This window comes from Silurus aristotelis (assembly GCF_946808225.1).
Source record: "Silurus aristotelis genome assembly, chromosome: 4".
Taxonomy (NCBI): domain Eukaryota; kingdom Metazoa; phylum Chordata; class Actinopteri; order Siluriformes; family Siluridae; genus Silurus; species Silurus aristotelis.
Window position 1 is genome coordinate 21,451,853 of NC_139577.1, and position 19,313 is coordinate 21,471,165.

At 37.0% G+C, this 19,313-nt stretch overlaps 1 protein-coding gene and 1 long non-coding RNA gene across 5 annotated transcripts in view; one reads left to right on the forward strand and one right to left on the reverse strand.

Moving 5' to 3' along the window:
- Positions 1 to 5,785, reverse strand: part of bcl11aa (BCL11 transcription factor A a) — a 45,757-nt gene extending 39,972 nt beyond the window's left edge. Inside the window, exons 1-2 of one of the 4 annotated variants that reach the window (XM_083539722.1) lie at positions 5,236 to 5,785; positions 1,650 to 1,988 (exon numbers count right to left, since the gene is read on the reverse strand). In XM_083539722.1, coding sequence (XP_083395848.1) covers positions 1,650 to 1,988; positions 5,236 to 5,290 — 394 coding nt within the window. In that variant the 5' untranslated portion in view covers positions 5,291 to 5,785. The other 3 variants (XM_083539723.1, XM_083539725.1, XM_083539724.1) reach the window with 3 other exon arrangements.
- Positions 5,786 to 6,536: 751 nt separating this feature from the next.
- LOC310725102 lies at positions 6,537 to 12,540 on the forward strand. Its single transcript, XR_014533250.1, has 2 exons — positions 6,537 to 6,670; positions 6,715 to 12,540. It is a non-coding gene; the product is annotated as an uncharacterized lncRNA (long non-coding RNA).
- The last annotated feature ends 6,773 nt before the right edge of the window (positions 12,541 to 19,313 follow it).

Here is a 19,313-nt window from a genome sequence, read left to right on the forward strand (position 1 = left end):
GCACAGAAATGCCATCAACGTTTTTTATTTTTTTAAACAAAGGGGTTAACTACACATCGCTGACCCTGCTTACCACAATTATATATTAAAAACCTACATCAATCTAATGTATGTGCAGGCTTCGAGAACCACAGCTAACCACAGTGTTCGATGAGTTTCACTAAAAATGTAAGTGAGTAGTGGAAACAGAAACAGCTGTACAGCTGAATTATGGAGATGATAAAAGGCCTGTAGTGACAGGCCCAAATCACTGGAGATGGGACTGAGCGGCCGAGGCATTTCCTAGAATCTGATCTTTGAAGCAGACCAGGGAATGGCCCGATGTAAGACCAGGGCAGAAAAACAGGCTGGAGAGACTCACTCACACTTTTTTCTGCTCTCTGCAAGCGCTCCGTCTAAATCAGTTCAAGCTGATCCGTGCGCATACACACACCTTATTTCTAATGTTAAACAGATCACTGGAATGACATTCACTAATGTTATTTACAAGAGCCATAGGAATACCTTGGGCCGCATTTTAACAATCTGGATTCCAAACACTTTTTTATAAGGTTGTTTACCATCAAAGTAATAAACTGCTTTAAATAAAATATTTAAAGTTTCACAGTTCCTTATTTATTGCAAGCAGATATTCAATGAAACATGTTTTAAATTAAATAAAAAGATATAACTAGCAGTGCTACTTGAGTGTCCTCTAACATACAAAAATAACCGCCTGGCCTTCCAGTGGTCTTTGATTTTTAGTCAGAAATGCACAGGGTTACACTTATATGGATATGATGTGGCTGTTTTAAAAAAATACAATGAACTCAAGATGCATTTGAGTAAACCACATGAGAGAGTAAAAGCTACACAGAACAGGGTTTCCCACGTGCCTGTGGACACACACTGAGGGGGACAGGCTCTCCTGAAGGACCAGTGTCTTCACCAACCAGCCCTCAAGTGTCCCAACTACACTTTTTTATCTTGCACTCTCTCTCATTTCCTTATTCTCTTGACTGTGATGAACCCGCCTCCTGACACACCCTTATTGCTTCACTTTCTGATCACAAAATGGTAACTTAATGTTGGGGTGGGATTTAATTACTGTGAAAAAAGACACAGCTGAGAAACCATAATGCATCATGGGGTAATACCTGAGCAGGTTTAACTGCTTAACTGCTTAGAAAGACAGACATCTGAATGGACAGGAGGTAGAACTAGACACACTCATTCGCCAAAACAAGCGTACAGCCAACGGTTTTGACATGTGATGTATGCGCTAAGACTGAGCTTAATTTTTTTTTTTTAATCCTACCCAGTCAGAATTCAGACACCCGCTTCCTGCTGACTCTAAACTGCAATGATCTCTGGATAATAAATCCCCCCAAAAATTTGTGCTTCATCTTTATAGCAAATCAGTCAATATTATGATATGGAACCCCACATCCCTTCGTCTCAATCCTCCATACACTTAAAGGTGTCGTCATAGTTGTGGACAGGAACTCCACAGGGAGAATATGTGTGTGCTATATGTGGCTCCATATCTACAAGTGTATCTCAGATACCTACATACATAACTATGTACAAACATGTACACTTACAGCATGCATCCCAAGCACATATAATCAATATCCCCATTACAAACATGTCTTTCGGGAGATAGCTACCTGTTATGTTTTCCTGTTTGGGACAGATTCCTCGAGAAGACGTTGACAAGCAATCGTCGTCCTCTGGCGTGACCTGGATGCCCACCTCCACGGGTTTGGATGTTCTCCTCAGTTCGCCATGCGAGGGTGAAGGGGGCTTATCCACTGTCTTGTCCATGCACATGGTGCCATTGCATTGCTTCCTTTTGTGCTCAATAAAAATTAGGATATCCCCCAAAGGGAAGTTCATCTGACACTGGCCGCAGGTAAGCAGGTCCTGGTCCCCCTCTGAAGAGACCTGCACCAGCCCGTGCTGTTCCTGCCTTTCCTCTGAGACCACGGTCGACAGGGGCTCGGCTGCTTGTGGAAGACCGCAGCGTCAAAACACAACACATAAGAGAGAACAGACAGAAAATGAGTGATTAGTGGTGTTCTGATACACAGTATATGGACTGAATAATCATAACAATTTTATAGCAAAGGTATTGTTACATTTTATTTCCAGAACAAATGGCACAACCTGCCCTCTGCAAAGTTAATTATTATTATAATTATTATTACAAATATTGTTGTTCACAGTGTAATAAAAATCTAGGCACATTAGATTCTATTTGGTGTTTCACAATTTGGAAAACTTACATTGAAAGAGTATTTTCTTTTGTTCCAGAAAGCTAAAAAGCGAATGTAGATGAAGTAATGTAATATCTTGGACAGAAAAATATATTTCTCACCCAGATATTATTTCATCGAGGTTATGGAGACATCTTGACCACTTACCAAGCTATCATACTTTAATTAAATTCCAAGCCACCTTCAAACAAATATTAAATATTGTTTTCATTACCGTTATTTGTTCAGGAAATACAAATGGAGCGAGATATTTTTTTAATGATTTTCAAGTGTCCAGATCTCGCGAAATAATTTCACCTTCACCTTTAAGTGCACACAGAAGGGTACAATGTGCAGTGAGCGCAACCTTCACCCCAATCTGCCAAAGATAAAGCGCAGAATAGACGCGATGTGGCCACAGACTGCTGCTTTAGATCTTATTCAACAAAACTCCGAGCTTTGGCTTCCTGGGTTAACTACCTTGAACATAAGCAGCTTTTGTTGGACGAAAATTACACAACAAATCGACATTAATACACACACACACACACACACACACACACACACACACACACACACACACACACACATATATATATATATATATATATATATATATATATATATATATATATATATATATATATATATATATATATATATATATATACACACACACACACACACACACATATATTTTATATATTTTGTGTGTGTTTAAATGTTTATTTCTCTTTTGCCTGAAGTTATTTTCGTTTTTCTTGCAGCCTTATAAACTGTACAAATCATCTCCAAAAGTCAGTCAATCGTGCTCTTGTAGGAAACGTGTGCGAGAAATAATTAGAAACGTTACATAAATACGTTAATGCTATTCAATATTTAATTCTGTAATAAATATGGATATTTTTTTCTCCCTTTCTATAAAAAAAAAAGACGTTCCATTGAGTGAATAACCTAAACCACTCTCAACACATGTGAATGACTTTAAGAGCAGTTTAAAAACGATTAAAGTGACCAGAGTGTATACCGGATATGGATTATAATTGTCTGAGGACCGTTACGCAATTTAGCTTTAAGTGCTATTAATTCCCCAGTAAAAAAGGGTCAGGATATATATATATATATATATATATATATATATATATATATATATATATATATATATATATATATATATATATATATATATATATATATAAAATTTATTTTGATTTTTTTATATTTTTTTACTGATTGCGCTATGATTGATTGAGGTGTTTCTTAACTTAATGGTCCTTTTAAGAAGTTATAGACGATCACTGATCACTGAATACGCTTCATACCATTCAAAAAGGACAACGAGTTAACCAAAACGCTGAAAGTCAGTCTAACCGGATTAGGATTGTTAGTTAATTGAAAGCATAGTATGGGTATGCAGGATTCAGTTTGTCTATACTTTTTTTATTAAGCGCGGTTTGAGAAACAAACCAAAGCACACGGATCTGTGTTTTTTTTTTTTTGTAACGTGTTTAGAAGTGTCTGTAATACCTCTACCTCTATCCTGTTGTTAAATATGTAGATAGAGGTGGCGGTAAAATTGCTCAGGTTCAAGTTCATTTCCAGTTTGTGATCGTAGTGTGCCTCCTAGCGACGGGTGTCACACTTACATACATGCACACCGATCACTGAGACTCTACGGAGCAGCTACGGGACGCCGCTGAAAGCCAGCGCGCGCCTATGTGTATATCTGCGAGCGCGCGCGAGCGCGTGTGCGTGTGTGTGTAAACTCAATAATGTTACACGATACGTTACGATGTTACAACAACGCGGATTTGTATCAAGCGTGTTTATCTTTTAAGGACACTTCTAAAGCTCAGTGCCCTCTGAAAAACTCATATCCAGGGATAGTCCTGGCATTTTTTTACACAAACCCAACAGTCCGTCCGGATTATGTTTATGGCTCTATTATACAATATGAAATGGAGCACACTTCGCGCGACGGAGTATTTATCAGTAATGATCTATTTGATTATTAAAATAACGAGCTTCCAAAGCATATCAGCGTTTTCCCTTCAAGTTTACAGAGTTTGAAAATTCCTTGTTTGAGAATACTGTACAGTGTCGCGCTAGCTTTAGGTCACCAGGTAAACCAATGTGTAACTTATGGAAGTGCACCAGAACTATAGTTCACCATGTGCACGACTTCTATAGAAAAGCGATTGAATGAAACAGGGAGAAATGACTATGTGGCGCTATTAGCGGTGTTCCTGTTGCTCAATATTCGCTCGAGTTAACGCACATAATCTCTACTTTTAGATCAATACTTGCCATGCTTCACGTTTCGATAAGCAGACCCCTGATTATAGGTTAGATTGGTGTCATCGTGCCTGATATACCCGTAAGTTGCACTACAGATCAGCGAGCGTTCGTGTCTCCTCCCGGCTTTCAGCGCTGCTTCTTACGGCGCACGCGGCTCTTGTAAACACAAGATTTTTTTTTTTTTCCCAATCAAAATGCACTTCCACTTTTTTTTTTTTTTTTTTTTTTTTTTTTAAATCTTCCAGCGCACGAGGAGGGGAAATTGTGCCAGCAGCCACTCTCAGACTGCCTTAGAGTCGCAACATTCAAACCGAAGCATGCGTACCTACCATACAGTCCGATACCTTAACGCCTCTTAGGTGGCCGGAGAGACCGGGGCACGTGCGTGCAAAAAAATTAGCGCAATGTTTAAATAAGAAAAAAAAAACTTTTCAAATGTCAAAACGCGGTATTTTATGTCTGACTTGGGTGCAGAAAAGCTACGCGTAAAGGTCGTGTGCTGAATGGAAAGGCTCGCTGCGTTCCTCACTGAAGTCCACTTGACCGCGATCTGCGCTGTCCGCCGTCCGGTGTGCCTTCGCAAGTGGCACGCGCTCCGTTACGGGCTGCTTTTTTTCTCCGCTTCTTTACGGAACATTACAACACCGGACCAAGAAAAGATGAAGGGGCACAAGAAGTGCACGGCACAGAGAATACTTACGCGAAAAATCCCGTTTGCTTAAGTGCTGGGGTTTGCCTTGCTTGCGGCGAGACATGGTGGTTGGCGGCGGCTTTCAGCTCGGTTCACATCGGGAGAGCCGGGTTAGCAGGGAGACTCCAGAGAAAATATCTTCATCAATGCCTTTGACATCCAAAATAAATTAGAAATAATACAAAGATGGCGCGAGGAAGATGGATTGTGGGATAGCCGTCATGGCTTTTTTTTTTTTAAAGAGAGAGAGAAAGAGAGAGAGGGAGAGAGAGATGAAAAAAATGGCAAAAGCCCCCCTGAGCTGCAAGTTCAAGTGCGGACGTGACGTCCCTGCGAACTTGAACGTCAGGAGATGGATGGACACAGACATACAAAACATGGGCAGGGCAAAACCGGGGAGTGGGAGGAGGGAGTGGAAATAACAAAACCAATGGACACTCATTAGGGGCTGGACATGAAAAATAGACCCGGAGAAGCCAATGGACAGAGAGATCAGGGGGCCGGACAAGAGGCGAGAGAGAGAGAGCGAGTGAAAGAGAGAGAGAGGGGGGGGGGGGGGGGGTGTTTAATGAAAGCAGCGTGCACACACACGTCGTGTGTGTGTGTGTGTGTGTGTGTGTGTGTGTGTGTGTGTGTGTGTGTGTGTGTGTGTGTGTGTGTGTGTGTAGGGGGTGGACGTGGGCACACAGACCACGAAAAGCCAATGGACATGGGGGGCTGGACATGCGATCTGCAATGGGAGGGGAAAGAGAAACCTTTAATATAAGCGGCTTCAGTGGACACCGTTCGGCGCTACTGAGTAGGTACGATGCGGCTGTAACACACGGAGATTCATCCTGCTCTGGATGAAGCGCACACCAGACTGTACTTCGATCAAAAAGGAAAGAAATCTAGAGGGCTTAGAGTACACCAAAGCAAAACAGTAAGTGCCAACAGGACAGACAGGTTATGGGGCGTGTTATGACCCAGACATGCGCTCCAGGATCCTATGAAAAATTGAGTAAATATTGCCTGGTAAATAAAGCGTCAACTTGCTAAAGTCGAACCAATTTGAGTGTTGTTTTGTTTGTTTTTTTTTGTTTTTTGTTTTTTTGCGAACGGTGTAGGTGGGGCATACTACAAATACTACACAAGCAAAAGTTTTAAACACACACAACACGGTGACGAATATATCACGGGAGCAGCCCACTAAAAAGGGGGGCCTCAGTAATAAGTTTCAGATGTGTTCGGGTCAAGACGGCACTGGAGGAGACGGAGGAAGAGGTGGAGTGGGGTGGGATGGGGGTGGGGGGTGTATTGGGGTAGGGGGGGTGTTCGTGTAAGCTTTTCAACTCCGCGCGGATTTTGGTTATAAGATGCTGAAAACAGCGCCAGAGCTTTCTAAATAATGATACGTAAAGAGCGTCTAACAAAGGCGATGACTAAAAAGGCTTTTCCATACGAGGTGGGAGGAGAGAGAGAGAGAGAGAGAGAGAGAGAGAGAGAGAGAGAGAGAGAGAGAGAGAGAGAGAGAGAGAGAGAGAGAGACACGCGCACGCATCTGTGCCGAACTCGATCAAGTATGAGTAGACTAAACGCGAGCGCGCGACACCGAGAATCACGGACAGTCTGCAGGAAAGGGAGAGAAATAAATAGGTGATTTTCAGAAAGAAAGAAAAAAAAAGCCTGAGAAACGACCTGCGCTGGAAAAGGGGAATCTCCGAGATAATGTGTGGACAGTGAGCGAGTGAGTGAAAAAAAAAATGCTTTCCAGGTTATGTGTGGTTCTTCCGTTTTTGGACGAATATCGATCGTCGTGGCGCGCGCGGTAGCTTTGCGTTATCTACTGCAGCAATAAGTGTCAAGTGTCCCATCCGAAAGTGTCAAGGGTTTTGGATAAGAGCATTGTCACGCAAGATAACACAGGTTACCAAGTGATAACTTTGTTAATGCGTTCAAAAAAAAAATGATGACATGTAATACATTTTCCCAATAGACTGTATGCAATGATGACAGTATCGCTATTTGTCGCTGATTATAAAACCTGTCGTGCAAACGCGAGAAGGAAAGACCAAGACACGTCCGTGTAATGTTACCTTAAAGATTCTGCCTACTCGCAGCTGCTACGCGCTTGTGATTGAGTGGTGTGATGGTCTGTCGGCAGCGACCACATTAGAAGACTTTGTTTCCTGTAAGCGTTTGGGGGTCCGACTGGTGCGCAATTCTTTGCGTAATTAAAACTGTCTGACCCATAGTCAGTAGATAAGTCTATATAGAATATTATAGAGTGCAATAAACCTTGCGATTTGCGGTGCGTATTAAGAAAAATAGTCTTTCGGGACATTCAGCACTTTGCAGAGATGATCTTAATGAATCAGATTAAGCAGGCAATAAAGAAAAGTCGCGCGGGAACTCCGGAATGTATATTTCATTGATTAATATAATAATAATATACTGCTTGAACTGAATAAATGTTTCTTTCTTTTTTTTTTTCCCAACAGCCAATATTGGATATCGCGTTGCGCAAGAGGGACCAGAGAAATAGTTTTAGAGCGTTGAAACTTCGGTATGTTTTCATGCGTTTTTACGTTCATGTCATATGAGATTGTGCGCCTCGGATCGCCTTGCAAACGCAGACAGCAGTAGTTAAAAACGTCGTGTTTATATTCTACTTCCTTCTCAAGCGAGCCCACAACTCATATATGCAGCGAGCACTGATCAAAGCAAATCAAGCGCTACACCTCCTGCGGGGGGTTTGGAGGGGGTACGGGCAGAGAAATCCCGCACGGGAAAGAAGAATCTCAATATGTAAACGACAGTGCGACTGATCCCATCACACATCAGCCAGCCGACGGTAAATATACTGGAATATCAGTCTCGCGCGGACAGACGCGCTTCAGAGCTGTCGCTCTCATTATAGACTTTAATAGTGTGTGTGTGTGTGTGTGTGTGTGTGCGTGCGTGCGTGCGTGCGTGCGTGTGTGTGTGTGTGTGTTTAAGAGAGAGAGAGAGAAAGATGAATAAGATGAATGACCGACGCTTATAAATAAACACTTAAAGCTCAATTTACCGGGCCCTGAGCAGCAGAACTACTACAGCCCGATTTACTCCAACTACCCACTTCAATGATAAGTTCAGCCTAAAAGCATTCTCCGATTTACCTTTCAGTGTATTCTCCATCATTAGGTAATATAGTAGGCAATAAGCAATGAATATTCAAATAAAAAACATTACAGCACAAACAGGTCAAGTTGCATACCTTCTACGCAATCTGATCATGTTTCCGTTCTTTTTATATGCATATTTTATATGCATCAGCAAATTACATTTCACTGAAATAGGTACCGTTTATAGTTCCGCGGTGTAACCCACAGGAGTGTTATGTTTAAGCATGACCTACATGTGTCTGTCTGATGGAAATGAAACAGATAGGTAAATGCACAAAGTTAATATGAATTGTGTATAGACGAAAATATTATATTAAACCATAACCGAATGTGCACCATATCTCAGGCCTTCACAATTTCACTACGCAGTTAAAAAAAATACCGAAAAAATAAATAGATAAATATGCACCAGAAACCAAGTTTTCACGTTTATAAAACGGAGCAAGATTTGTCGTCAGAAATGGCGACACATCCTGAACCAACTCGCTATATTATCAATAAATGCATGATCATCCAATTCGTAAGTTTGATCACACTCCACAGATGTGTATCAGCAATCAAATGTGCTGTTACTGATTGTAAATTAGGCATAAAAGTCGGCCCAGCTCATCCTGCTATCAAATTAACTAACCTAACTTTAACGAGGGGAGGAGCCTAATGAGGTATGTGATATGATAGCCTGCATTTATTAGCAGATATATGATGAGATACTTTTTTAATATATAAAAAAATTGGTATCATACGAAAAATGAGGTTGTAGTCTATAGTAAGAATTAAAATAAGCTTATGATTTTTCACATAGTTATAACAATAATAAAAAATATTATTATTATTATTATTATTATTATTATTATTATTATTATTATCATTGTTGTTATTATTATTATTATTATTATTATTATTATTATTATTATTATTATTATGAAAGCTACAACTTCTACCGGTAATAATAATTATTATTGTGATGCTATCGTTTTTTCTCTGTTTATAAAATGCTTAGTGATTAAATAAGTTTACGTTTCTCTTTAGGTAGATTCGTGTGTAAAAAACATAGGTACTGAGCAATGATATAAGATTTATTGATTGATCGATTGATCGATTGAGTGAGTGAGTGAGTGAGTGAGTGAGTGAGTGAGTGAGTGAGTAAATAAATTAAATAACTCCATTTAGAGTTCATTGTGACAAAATATACTCATCCCTCTTATATGGTGTGGCTAAAAATCACTCTGCACAGGTACATTTAATTCCTCTGACTGAATGATTAGTTTATGCAAACTGATGCCATTTTCACATCAGAGATGTCGTGCATAGATAAACGCACTCCGTCGATACACTGGTGTATCAGTGTGTTTATACTCGGTCTTGAACACAGGAGTAGATTTAAAGACAGACTGAGAATTTAACCAGATCCAGTGACACATTTCAAGCAACGAGGCTTTGATGGTTTTCCAGAACACGGCACAATCTTTATTTCGTGTGCTGAAGACGGTGATTAGGCCTACCTTTAGCAGCTTGTAAACCCGTGACAAATACCTTAATAGTTCTGTTCTTAATCGCTTGAGAATTAAGCGGAATATGTATTAAGATAAAGGCCTACAAATATCCTGGGAGTTAAACGGGAGACGTGAAAATCACGAAAACGTGAAAGTCTATATAGTGCTCGTCTCAGACTGTGGGCAGAAAATGGAAACCTTTTAACAATCTTAAGCCAAAATAGTGGATGTGATTCTCTCTTCAAATGTGGGGAAAACGAAGTGGGATGGAAATTATCTTTAAAAATCCCCAGTAAGTCATGCCATGGCTTTTTGAAGAAACTTCAATCCTTAGCAGTTCAGACATTTGCGGAGACTGAAAATTAATATTAATAGGTAGATTCCACTATGGCATTATCACAGGGAGCGATGTGTGGGCATGCCATCTGGGTTTTGGCAGGTATTAGATATAATCAAAGGGATTATGGGTCTGAGGAAAAAATATAAGTGAGCACTGGTTGTTATATATTTAAAAACAATCCGGAATGAATGACACGGAGACAGATAGATAAGAAAGGTATAGGCTGAAAATAAAAACAACACTCCCAGAAAGAGAAACTGAGCGACAAAAACCGCAAGACAGAGAGCTAAAGGCAAAAGTAGAGAAATTATAAAGAGGCTTATAGTTCAATTTGAACAATCTTCCATGTGTAAATATACAATAATAAAAAACACCTTGTTTTTATTTGCATTTAAACGTTTACATGTGCTCTCTCTCTCTCTCTCTCTCTCTCTCTCTCTCTCTTTCACACACTCTCATACACACATACACTTGTCCATCACTTGTAGACTTGTCTTGCACTCAACAATGTCTACAAGATTATACATGCCCATGTTTATTTGCTGCAATCGTTAAGTCGTTGTTAATTTTACACTAAACGGTAGTTATGATGATGAATATGGAGGCCAAGATGGTTCACTTGGGACTCTTGTGTTTGTCTGTAGGCCCACTGTGCGGGTTTTTTGTTCCTCATTTTCTTTGGAACTGTTTCAGATTTAACACCAAAAAAGTGACTGATTATGTACAGATAAAATCAGGTATAATATTATAATGTTATCCAGGGTTTAAATATTTTAGCAGTCATTTAGACATATGCTTTCCCAATGACTAGAATAAGTATTGAAGAAGAGATCTAGATCAGTATAGTTATCGCAATCACGCAGAAATGTAATAAACCGTAAAATGAGAACTAATCCTTACGACAACGAACTAAATGTAATTTTACATGGTGCTTTAAATTGCAGTGGCTGATGGAAAACCGAAACGGATTTAATGGTACGTGGTGTTATAATACCGATCGGCCATGATCCAAGCCCCCTCTAGTGTCTAAATATATTATGACAAGGGGTTTTTTTTTTCTCCCTTCGGTCGCAGCCCATAGTAAAGTAACAATGTGTTAGGATTCACAGCAGCCCCTTAGCACATTCACAGTACTGACAGTCGTGGAGCGATAACATCCTAGTGTTAAAGCTGTCGCATACACTGAGGATAAAAACATTTATACTAGCTGAGAATTAAAAAAAAACCCTATAATCAGCTACGGTAACTTACTTAAATTTTTAGCAGCTGCTGACACAGTACAACACTTTGTACAAGCTATTTACGGTACATCTAAGAGGAAACAGATTCCCTATAACAGTTTACTTCATGTAAACTAATAATTCTTAAACTCGACCTAAATGTCCTGTTTATAACAAAAAAGACAGTTTGATTACCTAATCTGCTACCAGACTATTATTATTATTATTATTATTATTATTATTATTATTATTATTATTATTATTATTATTATTATGCTGTTGTTTTATGGTTTGTTAGCACCATCGCAAAAATAATGTAATTTTTAGACTGAATTACAACATAATAAATAAAATAAATAAATTCAACTAAAACGGCTTCCAACAACATTTCCCGCACATATGTGTGCTACCACTATATATAGCGCCCAAGAATTAAAATTAAAAATTAAAAACTACGGGGGGAAGTCTGCACATATTTAAGTTGAATTATTATTCTAACTCAGAGCAACTATTTTAAACATTTCTATATTTTAACTGTTTTCTGAATATTTTCCTGTAAATGATTTCTGGGCGAGAGTATGCTAAAATGGACTTTGTGCGAGATCGGTCAGTGATTCAGCACCATGGATAGCGTCAATCCCACTCCGACATCGGAAAGCGCTTCCGCTGTTTAGTCTAAACCTGAGCAATCAGGTACATGTATACAAATGTATTGAACATAAACGAAAACCAACTAAAAACCCTTTAAAAAGATCTGCATGCGAACTTAGATAGAACATTTGCCACATTAATACAGACTAAAAGTATATGAAGATTAATTTATCCAATATTTTTTTTTTGTAATACACAATGAAGCTTATACAGGAAGTAAATAAACGGGAAGTGAATTTTATAATTTTATGATTTAATATTCTTTATTCGATCCGATCGGTCAGACTAATGTTAAATGTATTTTATCGTTTTATCTCAAATTTACCAACTCTTATGTCTCTCTCACTCTCTCTCTCTCTCTCTCTCTCTCTCTCTCTCTCTCTCTCTCTCTCTCTCTCTCTCTCTATATATATATATATATATATATATATATATATATATATATATATATATATATATATATATATATATACATACACACACATACATTCATACATACATACATACATACATACATACATACATACATACATACATACATACATACATACATACATATACACACGCACACGCACACGCACACGCACACACAAACACACCTCTACTCACTGCTCTTTTTCATGTATACACACACAACTCGCGCACGTGCTTATATATATATATAGTATATGGGGGAAACACTACTGACCTTGTCTACTTTGTTATACTATCCTTTTCATCGGTATGAAAAACACATATTTACAATAAAATGGCATATATATATATATATATATATATATATATATATATATATATATATATATATATATATATATATATATATATATCAAACAATCAAAATAAACAATCAAAATAAAACGACAAAGGGACAAAAACTCTTGTACCAAAACATGTCGGGCTCTATCTTTTAGTACTTTTGTCCAATGAAAGCTACGATCAAATACAATAATGTTTATGCGCAAACTAAATGACCTCGTAATCATTAAAAAATGTGGTGCAGTGTTGTGCAGTAACATAACAGAATAAACCCAGTTAAATAAACAAACAAACAAAACCATAATGTTTCTATTATTCTGTGCGGGAAATGACTCTTTATTGCAAGTTATCTTTCTTCGCCTAGCAAGATTGCATCATTACCACCTTGACGGACTGATCTGGGATCATGTACTATATGTTTCTCTCTGTCTCCCGGTCTCCCTGTCTTTCTCTCTCTCTCTCTCTCTCTCTCTCTCTCTCTCTCTCTCTCTCTCTCGCTCTCTCTCTCTCTCTCTCTCTCTCTCTCTCGCTCTATCTCTCGCTCTATCTCTCGCTCTCTCTCTCTCTCTCTCTCTCTCTCTCTCTCTCTCTCTCGCTCTATCTCTCGCTCTATCTCTCTCTCTCTCTCGTACTTGTTTCTGGTCAGTTGACGTGGCTAAACTTCATCTGGCGGCGTTTGTATGACTTTCGAGACCAGATGCGCTGCACAGGCTAATGTATATGTAATTAGAAGAGCAGAGTCTCTGTATTAGTATGGGTACAGTTCGTAGAAACAATAGATAACACTGATGCAAGAATTTGCAATATTTGTGCAGCTGTGCTAGAAACATTTATTAACTTGCAGCCAGGCGATGTCAAAACAACTCCTGCAGTCAACAAAAGACAACAACCTTTCTTGTGCCTGTCTCGACGATGCGGACAACAGTGTGACTGCATCCGCCTGAAATCCAGTTAATGCCTGAGACACCACTGCTTCCCTGCTCGACGAATTCACATTTTTGGTTAACTAAATAAGAATTTTTTCTTGAGACGTTAGCTATAGACGTTAGCTATATATATATAAAAACAGAGTTACAGAAAGAAAGTATTTATAGATCTGGCTCTAGCACTTCACAGTACACATTTCTGTGTCACTCCAACGTCACTCAGATGAGGATGGGTTCCTTTTAGACAATCGTCTCAAAGAGGTTTTGGCTTGCCACCTTCACCTCTGACTTGCTTATTAGGGACACATTTCTAAATTTAAAATTGTATATCTATGATGTTTATGTATCTGAAATGCTACTTTGTGACAATGTCCATTGTTAATAGCATAATACTGTACAAATAAAACTGAACTGAATTTTTGGAACTGAAAATGATTACCAGGAATTTTTTTTCTTTTGTTAAGGTTTAGTAGTTTTTAAAGAAAACAGTATCTAATTGCTGTCAGCAGCATGTTTCATTATGAGTATCAGAAAATAAAAAATAGTATTGTGTTAACTCTAGTTTTAAGTGTTTGTTTTGTTTACAATGTTGCATATTTCATCTTTACATGATCCTATATACCCAAATATCTGTAAATTGTTTTAGACAGACCCGAGTTTCTTTTTATAGTTATAGTCAGAATAAACACTGTATATTTATTCTGCTTATGAATAACATTAAGACATATATGAGTATTAGGTAAATAGAAAAAAAAAAAATTTACAATAACTTCAAAATAAAGAAAAAAGTAAGAAAGTGTGTGTGGGGGTTAATGTAATTTTTGCTATAAAAGAGTCTATCTGTTATTCTAGGAAAATATTTACAGCCCCAACTGTACAGTATGCACTGTAATCCTGCTGCAGTACAATACATTAAACAATAAAACTGGCACATTTCCATTTTTTCATTCCTATCAATAGGATGTCATCCTATTTTTTTTTATGTAAAAATGCACACCTTCTTTATTTTAGCACATTAAAAAGTACAGCATTTACATTAACATTTGCTAGTGAGCCTGATATTTAAAATAACTTGCTATTATTCTGTGTAGTGTAACCCAATGATTCCATCTATGTTGTCACGTTATATTTTAACTGTTTCTTATATCATTTTATTTTGTTATTCGGTTAAATCATATAATAAACCAAATGAAATGATTGCTTTAATAAGCACATAATTTTTCATTCTTATTTTAATTTTTCATTCTAAATATTCATTTATTAAACAAATTTCCTCAAGTCAGTTACTTTTTATATTTAAAGTTGTAAGTTTGCAAGCCTATTTTCTACACTGCATAACAATACAAATGTTAGTCCTTGGTTTGTGTAGCAAACAGTGAGCTTACATCATTTCATATAATTAGCAAGCTACCTATTTCAGTGCATCATACCAAATTCAGTGCAGGAGCTGTCTAAATCATTCAGATGTCTGGAATTTGTAATGGGATTAATAGGAAATTTGCCAAGATCACTCTCGAAGGGAAAAAAAAGAAAGAAAAAAGGAAGAAGAGTCAACCATGAAAAGATGACCATACCAATGCAGTATTCAGAAAGGTAAAATAAAGAAGAAGCAGCAGCTTCAAAATATTAATTACCTGAATCTGGGTGATAAGAAGACTTCTGTAACATTGAATTTAGGATAAATGCAGCACACCTAAGTACTCTTAGTAACATACATTTAGTTTATTTGATGCCATACTATAGATGAATAGATGAAACTTTGAGTTTGTTGGACTGCATACCTTTGATCTGAAGGTATTACATAATGCTTATACACAGTTTCTACTTTTCTGTTCAGGTATTGTAAACATTGAAAAGACTGTATTGTGATGCAAAGCTACAATGGAAGGAAATAGGAAGTTTAAACAATATAAAGAAGAAAAATACATTGTAGACAAAGTATACATTTCACTGGTAGGGAAATAAAATGCAAATGCTACAAATGCTGGGCCAAAGCAAGACATCATTTTTATAAATATGCTTCTGTGGAAAGTATGGTCTATATAGTGATATCCTATGCATGCTGCATTAAAATATTTATATTAAGCATTTTTAAATATGATTATATTGTTGTAGGCTTGTATTCTCAGTATTAATAATGTGTACATACAGAGCCAATGATCTGAAATTATACTATATCTTTGATGCATTGTTCAGTCTAGGCAAATAATCAATAAAGTTGTATTGCAAACATAGTGAAAATGCTACCTGCCACTAAGCACAGTAGTGTAAGTCTGAACTGTGTTTGATCAAATGTAGTGATTACATTTTTGTAATAATCAAACAAGAGACACACCTAATATTCTAGACATAACCAAAAAAAAAAAATACTTATTTGTGAATCTCCTGGCATGTTTTATTATTTCAGGCCATCAATGATTTAAATTGCATTAACCAATACAACAGCTGCCATTGTGCTCTTGAGTCATGCAAAGACACACCCGTCATTGTGTTTGGACAGTATTGTTAAACAGTAATTACTGAAATGGGTAAAACTTAACAAGTCTAGTTAAATATGATAATCTTTACTATTTATAAGCAGGTTTTCTATCTTCAGCAAAGTGTATGTCTCACCTTTGCTCAAAGTCTTTAAGGAGATGGCAAGAGAGCTTCTGTCTTTACCAACACAATGAAACATATCTGCCAAAAGAATCAGACATATAGTGTAAGACGTTCATCCAGGGATTTTAAAACAAACAGTATTTAAGAAGATAATATATATACATATATATATATATATATATATATATATATATATATATATATATATATATATATATATATATATATATATATATATATATATATATATGATTCATGTAACATGCTAGTTCACCATGCTATAAGACACACATAATGTACAACTTGACTAAACATGCTTTTTTTTTTTTAAACAAGTGTGAACCAGGATTTTAATCTTGAGGCACTGACTGAACTTGTTCCTGTCTGATACAAACAGAGCATGCTGTAGGGAAGAATCTTTTGTACAAACATCATAGTAAATGCTTTGCTTTTCTAAAGCTTATTGCTAAATGGGGTGAAATATTGCACAATTACTGGAAGTAAAATTACCAAAACTGACAGAATCGTGCAAAATAAATCAACTTAATTAAAAGTACGTGTATAACTGTCGTCCTGCCCCACATTTTAACCGACCATCATCGTTGACATTGTTGATCGTTTTGCACCTTGAAGTTCAAGTCAAGAAGCTTTTTTTGTCATTTTAACCATATATAGCTGACACAGTACACAGGGAAATAAAACAACGTTCCTCCATAACCCTGATGCTACATACACAACAATCACAGAAACAGAAAACACAGGGCTAAGGACTGGTAAGTGTCCTCACCACATAAAGAGCATGTGTGCAACCTGGTACAAACAGTGCAAAGACAACACAAGACAGTGCAAAGACAACACAGGACAGTGCAGGACAAAACACAAAACAGGTCCGCAAGTTAACCTGTTGTGACAAGACAAAGTGAACAAGATTTAACAGTACAAAATGTAAACAAAAATGTTGTGCAAACGAGCAATATAGCAGCAGTTCAGAAAAGTGCAAATAAAGCATTTAAAAAGTTTATGGTAATGAGGTGATGTAATGTGGGTGGTACTGAAGTCATGGGTGCGAAGTGAGCACGAGTGTGTGTTGAGTCCGGGTTGTACAGATCAGTCACACAGTGACTTTTATGGCTTTGCATAATATCGAATTAATTTCTAAACTATTTGCGTCTTCAAGAAATTGATAGTGGGCTCACCAAGATATTTCATTTAAAAAAAAAGAAAAAAGGAAGAAAAAAAAAAAGAAATCCGTGCAACAATCTTAATTTCAGTGTATGCCGTCTGCAGAATCACAGATGACCACTAGAGGGGCTAAATAGCAATGATTTTGGTTTGTGGGAATTGGCATTGCAGTGCCTCAGTTCCTGTTTTCAGATTTGAATAGTCTACCTTGACTATTCACATATTTCTTATCAAATAGACCCTTGTTAATGGATTTGTTTATGACATCTGTGATTTCACAGGACATTACACATCATTGAGTGTCATTAACAAGCCATATAAGACTAGATGCATACATTTTATGTCAAAGTTTAATTCTTCTACTGACACTGTAGTACATCTACAGTTACTGTACAGACCCAGTGTGTGTGTGTGAAGGTTGGGGAAGAGTTGTTGTTTTTTTATTTTGTCTATGTCATTATTATCTTCTACTGTTTGTACATGCACAGTGCGTGCGCTAAACCAAGTCAGTTTCCTTGTTTTTGCAAAAATACAGTATTCTGAGATCCAAGTGCGCAAGAAATAGCAATGTGAGAAAATAAATTCTTTAAAGTATCTGTTCTGCAGTAACAGAACATGGAAGCATAAAGACTTTTACAGTTAACTTTAAAGATAAGGAATTTGCCATTGATCAATTCACATTTACTGTTCTGTGCTAACGATAAAAGATGACTTTCTGTTTACTCAATCTGTTATGGTTTAGCTTACACGCCACTTCCCCATGTCAATGATTCAGCCTTTTAAAAAATCTTAATCTCATGTTTTGTTCTATTGAATGCTCAAGGACTAACATTAAGGAGAACATTATGTGAAAGGACATGTTTTCCGCTTTAAGTGTAAGATATTTGACTTTAAAATGAAGTAAAGTTAAAGTAAAAGTCTCCCCAAATGAAAATACTTCAGTAAAGATACATGAAAAAGCTACTTAAGTGCAGAAACAAATTACATTTACTTCATTGCTGTCCACAATTAATGGGAGGTGATCTTGAACTGTCTTAAATTAAATACTAGATACAATAAAGTACATGATGGTTATATGCATGTCTGAGTCAGAGCTTACTGATCATATCAAACACAATAAATCTGCTCCTTTTGAATGTTGAAAGCATCTATAGTACAACATGAATTTGCTCCTAATAAACTTCTAATTTCACCTTAACTATTTTCATACAGTAAGTGAGTGATTTACTCTTCCATTAAAAATCTCTTCACATAAAACAATGGTGTTGTGTTTTATTTTGTAGACCACATTTGTAAGCAAAATATATTTATTTTTATCAAGTTTTATTGTCAGTTTTGTAGCTAAATGACTTCATAAAGGCATCCATACATTTATGACATTTGGCAGACACCCTTTTCTAAAGAGACTTACAATTATCTGATTCACATTCATCAGGGCTAAGGGCTCAAGAGGCCCAGCAGTGACAGTTTAGTGGTGGTGGGATCTGAACTCACAACTCTCTGATCAGAAATCCTACATATTAATTACTGAGCTCCCCTTCCCCTGTTCCAGTTAACTTGATTCCTTACACATTTAAAAGGCCATGACGATCTTGTGATCTTTCCGTTGCAGCTCTGCAAAATGTATTGTCCAACATATTCTAGAAAATCAGAAAAATTGTATCGCTTTCTTATAGGAAAGGATGGAACGAAGAAAACTGAATTAGTGTCAAGATGTCATTAAGATTAATTTTACAAAATCAAAGTTTTTACTCAGTCATTTCTAAATGGGA